At 41.0% G+C, this 6,000-nt stretch overlaps 1 protein-coding gene across 5 annotated transcripts in view; it reads right to left on the reverse strand.

Moving 5' to 3' along the window:
* LOC121298004 (solute carrier family 41 member 1-like) overlaps window positions 1-5,884 on the reverse strand; it is a 41,435-nt gene extending 35,551 nt beyond the window's left edge. For 2 of the 5 annotated variants that reach the window (XR_005947254.1, XM_041224685.1), the window contains exons 1-2: window positions 5,701-5,794; window positions 2,905-3,233 (exon numbers count right to left, since the gene is read on the reverse strand). Coding sequence is in view for 4 of the 5 variants with exons in the window: in XM_041224685.1 (XP_041080619.1) it covers window positions 2,905-3,207 (303 nt within the window). In the remaining variant the exon portion in view is untranslated. The other 3 variants (XM_041224686.1, XM_041224687.1, XM_041224688.1) reach the window with 3 other exon arrangements.
* Between the last annotated feature and the right edge of the window lie 116 nt (window positions 5,885-6,000).

Consider the following 6,000-nt stretch of genomic DNA (forward strand, 5'->3'; position numbering starts at 1 on the left):
TGTTTTAAATTTTAAAGTCAGTTCAGTTCTGCTTCAGCTCAGAGTTTGACTTAAGCCGGACCAGTCACATGATTTACACCAGTCTGCTGTTGCTATGCTATCCAAACTGTACTGTGAACATCAGAAAGATTTTCATTTATTAGAAAATACCACTCAGGGATGCCATTTGCATCTATTCAACCATGTGGAGGGACAGCCCTATTTGCACAAAAGTGTGTGCTACATAGTATAGGTGTTTCCCAGTTTTATCCTATAGCTGTATAAATATATTAATTGATCAAACCAGCTAGAACAAAAAGTTTAATTGGTTATGACAACATTATAAGATCTTTTTTTTTTTTTTTAAGAGGATAATAAAATGTCATGGTTGAAAAACAGCATTGAAAAGTAAAAGATCCCACAGAGCGGTTTCTCACTAGTGTTATATGCTACATATGAAAGGTATCTGATCAAAATTTTGTTTTCACTCCCTAACATTTAGAAAACACAGCATTGGTTTGAACAAATAGTTGGAAACAGGAACACATACTTGCATAATATCCATCACCAAGCCAGCCGCCACCATACCGAGTCCAGCCACCAGGTACGGCATGAGAACTTGGGTGGCGATGCTCCAGGAGCTTTCTGGCAGGAAGCCATTGGCAAACTTGGTTAGCTTACAGGTGAAACCACGCAACTTCTTCCCCTGGAAGCAGAACTCCAGTTCCAGCTGGGTAACAACCATGACTTTGACTTCTAACCCATGCTCAGGAAGCTGGTCAAAAGAACAGGTTCACCCCAAACTGCCTCCACCCACTCTTGAGTCGGTCAAGCAGAGTCAGAAAAATGTTTAGCTTTTTAACCCATCACGCTGTCAAACATTACAGACTGAATCAGATTACAAACGTATCGACCTGGAGCAGTGCTGCCCCCTGCTTTGGTAAAAGGTAGGTATATGATTCAAGAGCTCCTCAATACCGATTCAGAAATATTCCCATTAAACAATCACATGTCATTCAAGCCCGACTGCTAAAGGAGTTGAAATTCACAGATATTGATCCACATCAGCCTTTAACGTCTTTGTAAGGTGAAAGTAATCCAAAAGACTATCGGCTGTATTTTCACACATCCCAAAACAAAGCCCGGTTTTCTTGTTCTGATTAAAAACGACAGAGCTGATTCTGTGCAAGGTCACAAAAGGACAGGCAGCCGGCAGAGTCTGTCCAGGCGACTGGCATCTGTCTGAATGAGAAGTCTGAAGGACATGCAGTTATTTTCTTACTGCTTCTACCTGTCACAAACACATGTCTCCTCGCTGGTCTATAGGCAAGGTGTGTGATGTCACAGTGGCATGTCCGATCATTCTGCTCACACTCAAAATAGCTCCCTGCCTCCCTCTAGAAGAATGCAGATACACAGTCCAATCAGTTTCTGAAACAAGCACTCTACTCCTGTTGTCACTTTCAAGATTCAGCTAGTTTCCTAGAAGCTGGGATGATTAAAAAGCACTGCAGCCACATTTTAAGCTAGTGCTTACTCACTGATGCTGCAGTGAGGAATCCGTGACGAGTTAACCAATCTCAGTGCATTTTGCTAATGTGGAGCAGCCGGCACTAGAAACCCTGGGGTTTGTCGTACACACAGACAGGTTTTATTATTACAGCCAGGGTAAACATTATTAATCGCTCCAGGCCGTGTTTAATGTATTTTCTCTGTACTAATGAGTTGCATGTTAATCCAAAGCTATAAAATACATTTTCTAACCTGCTTTTTCTTGTGTTGAGAATGTTTGGATCCTTATCATGCCATTAGGAATATCTAGCTATTTCAAATACAGCACTATAGAACTGAAAGTGGATCCAGCTTCCTGCTGCCTAATCACTTCCTCTGGCACAAGTGAACGTGACTCCATTAGTTCAGCACATGGGTAGGCAAATCCGGTTCCTGGTTGCAGTTCCTTAAATGATAAAGTGCACTAGGACACCAACGAGAGGTGTACCTGGTTATAACCAAGGTTGGAACAAAAACCTGTACTGAAATACCAAGATTGTCAACCCATTTTTCCTACAGCACAGAAAACAGTTAGGTACAATATTTATCTGACCTAGAGAATAAATATTGCTAGTTATTCATGTTGGTGTAAATAAATCTGCCTCAGGAGATTATGCTTCAGTTTGGATGCCTATTTATCCTAAAAAAAATGTTTCTAAAATATTATAGTAAATTAATACCTGAAGTGGCCACTTACTAAGCAAGACAGCTGTGGAGCAAAGCAAAGCCTTAAAAACAAAGGGAGCATTGTGTACTATGCATTCGTAGTTGAGCCAGTTAATCAACAGTTCAATTCCACTGATAGCAAACCAGCATCAATCAACATCAATCAATCCAGCATCATCCATAGTAATCCTGGGACTACACCTAAAAAGAAGTGGTTGATAGATATATACATATAGCTTTGGAAAAATCTAGACGGTTTTCAAATTGTTCAAACAATGCTGTAGACTTTACAGGCTGCATTCAAACCATCTGTCCCAGACTCATCCAGAAAGAGATTCTGGAGTAGGTATTCAACATGTCCAATATATTTTAATTGAACAATTACTTTTCTTCTGTCTCACCTCTTTTGTGAGAGATAGAGCACAGGTATAGCTTTCAAACATTGTCTAAAATGTTTATTTTTATAGTCAATAAAAATAAAAGGCCGAACATAACTGCACAAGTGTGCCTACACATGTTAGGATTAAACAGACATGGGGGAAAGAATAAGACTGTAGCACTAGACTAGTTCATTTCTGAACATATACGCTGTGGTAGTTCAGTTTCATTTTGAGCCATCACTTGTAGGCAAAATTCCCATGTCATCGACCCTGTTCCTTTTCATCCAACCCTTCTACCCACACTGGACCCCACTCACCAGCAGCCTACCTGGACATGATCCAGCACCAAGCCTGCCATCACCATGCCCAGCCCTGCCAGCAGGTAAGGGAAGAGAACCTGCAGGCCGATGGCTATTGAAGACTCCTCCACAGTCTTTGCCATAGCAAACTTCTCCTCCACCTGCCTCTTCTGGGGGGCTTGGGGTGGAAGCACAACATCCTGGCCCTCTGAGCTGGCAGCTTTCCTATCGTTGTGTTTGCTCTTGCTTTTAGACTTTGACCTCTGCTTGGACCGATCTCCATTTTTTGACTGACCCTCTTTTTTCCTTTGTCGTACCTCCTCTCCAGTCATGGTGACCCACTGCTGTCCTAGGATTCCTGCACAACACAAACAAAGAGAACAATTCATTTTCGGGGGGGGGGGGGGGGGGGGGGGTTACAAAGGCATATGGTAAATTGCTTAAAACAATGTGTGTATATATATATATATATTTTAAGCCCCACCCCCACCCTTATGAAGTTTTCAATATTGTTAAAATTAGGTAAGGATTTTATCCTGTTCAAGTAAATACATTTGAACAACATTTTAAGATATTCCAGATTTTAGAGCTGAATTTCACACCATGCACCTTGTGTAAAGGTAACTTTTATAACTAAATTAAATACATAACTTCTTGTAATATACAGTACAGCTATTAGAAAACCAGATGTTGTGATGGAAAACAACTCGCATATGCAAGTGTCTATAGGGTCATTTATACCAAGCCCATGTATGTAGGCTCTTTGTCAAATAGCTAAACGTATACGGGAGCCTGAACTAACAGCTATCAGAAAATACAGTGTAAAAAGATGAAGGGATTTTCTGACTCAAACTCCTTTCATCTGTATGGAGAGATGAATGCAAAACGTACACACTATTCACCGTAAAGCACAATTTGGGGGTACAGTATCAGTCTCATTCTGAAGTAGAGCAGTGTTTCTGTATAGGACAGCGGAAAAACGAAGCAGAAACAGAACATGTACGAAGAACCAGCTGCACTCGTGGCAAGACACACGACCTACGAGACAGTGTAATTTTATGACAGAAAAGTTTCGGTAGATGTGAGCTGACGTGTGGATTTAAGCTATGAGGTAATGCCCTGACTGTACGATTGCATTCCGCTAACCTGGAGTAAACCAGAATACAATTTAAAAAAAAAAACGCGCAGTGTACCTTAGCTATGTGTAAACGTAACTGCATCCAAAAGGTCAACCTCCTTTCTTATTTACCGCTGCTGCTTTAAATCTGGTCGACATTTGAAGATGAGAAATATTAAAAAAAAAAAAAAAAAAAAAAAAAAAAAAAAGCCTATTGCATTTATCTCTCGTTGAAGTTTGTTTCTGTAACCATTTTTTTTTTATGAAAACACAACAGCAGTACTCAGAAATAATTAAAACTCGAAAAATACAGTTTTAACAAGAAAGTAATTACAAACGCACAATCAGCTGTGTTAGGGAGACGCGAGGATGCAATTACCGGTGTCTTCCTGTTTTTAACTGGATTACCAAATAGGAAATTACAGCTGCAGGACCATGGCTGTCTGATTTGTTTCCCCGAACTGCGCATCAAAGAGCAATCTTGTAACCGATTGGTTTGAAGTCAAAGAGCAAAATCTTGTAACTGTTGGTTTTCACTTGACTATAGTGTGGCCCGCATACACCCACTCAAATTCCATTGTATAAAGATGTTTAGACAAATTTATAGATAGATATCACATCCTACATTGTGAAGTAGAAGTAAAATAAATACGATCGTGGACCATGAGACATCTTCAGCGTCCATAAACCAGAGGACCTGGTGTGTGTGTGCGTGTCCGGGTACGTGTGCCCTCCAAAGGTCAGCCTCTCCAACCAGCACCGCTGTTGGTCACTATGAAGGACAAAGGGCTAACCAACGCTTATTTGAAAATGTAGGGTAGTCGGGCGTTATTTAACAAATGTTTTTTCATTGTCTGCTGAAATGTTCTAAACCAATGTCAGTGAGCCAACATTTCACTACCAATGGGGCAAGACAGGAGATGTGACATTCTGCATAAGGGACTGTACCGATTACTGGTGTTTCACAAGGTGCAGCCTGAGATGTGATGACCCTGTCTGTTCCGGAAAACAGACTTAACTACAGATTTACATACGGGTCATTCCAGTTCAAGTGGACTCAGGTAGGTATTTCCTCCGTCTGTGGTTGATGGCGATACAGAAAGCACATGTGACTGTGTGTTGGTTTAGTGTAGCAAAAGAAGAGCTGTGTAACCAGGCGGGAATAATGCAAATTACAAGAACCTATTTTTTCTGTAAGTGACCTAGAAAAACAATATTTGTATCTTGTTTGAATATACATATTAGATGACTGTGAAAGTAAACTTCTTTTGCGTGTTACTCTCTGGTGGCATACCTGAATAAGCCATTCTATTTAGCTTCACAAACTAATGATTCACAACCAAAATCGTCAAGCACCATCCAAGGAGAAGAGGGCAAGAGCAGGGTACACAGGGCAAGCTGCACTAATGCATATGGAAGCAACACTACAACAGAAATCTATTATTTGTCTCAAAAAACAAACAGTGAATTACAGTGCAGCCAAGCGGCTAACACTGAAACCTGGGTCATCGTGTTTGAAATCCAGGATAACTAACCTACGCTAAAGAGCTGTTTTGTTTTGTAAGTGGTACGCTTAAATACAGTAGCATGCACATTCACATAGCTATCCAGCTCCAAGGCCTAAGTCCTGCACCCTGCAGTTTTTATCAGACTTCCACCAATCAGCTAGGATTCAGCCCTAACTAACTAAACAGCAACGTGTACAGACCTTAGCCAATCAGCGTTTTCAGACACTCCCAAGCTTCACAGTGTAATCAACCCAGTACACTTACAGGAGGTGTGTGGTGGTTAAAATCACACAATATTTAGAAAGCAGTACCTTTCAGCCGCTGGGCCCTTCAGTGCTTTCTGTGTGGAGTCAGTAACAGTCAGCACTTTGAAGCCACTCTGAGTAACTAAATACCACAGAGGCACAAGTGAACGTCACTTCATATGGGAACAGCCTTCAATTTTAGACCAGTTGGCAAAGTAAGACACATGAGCCTGGCTTGTGTTGAGGCAGTCATAT

The sequence above is a fragment of the Polyodon spathula genome, chromosome 23 (assembly GCF_017654505.1).
Source record: "Polyodon spathula isolate WHYD16114869_AA chromosome 23, ASM1765450v1, whole genome shotgun sequence".
NCBI lineage: Eukaryota > Metazoa > Chordata > Actinopteri > Acipenseriformes > Polyodontidae > Polyodon > Polyodon spathula.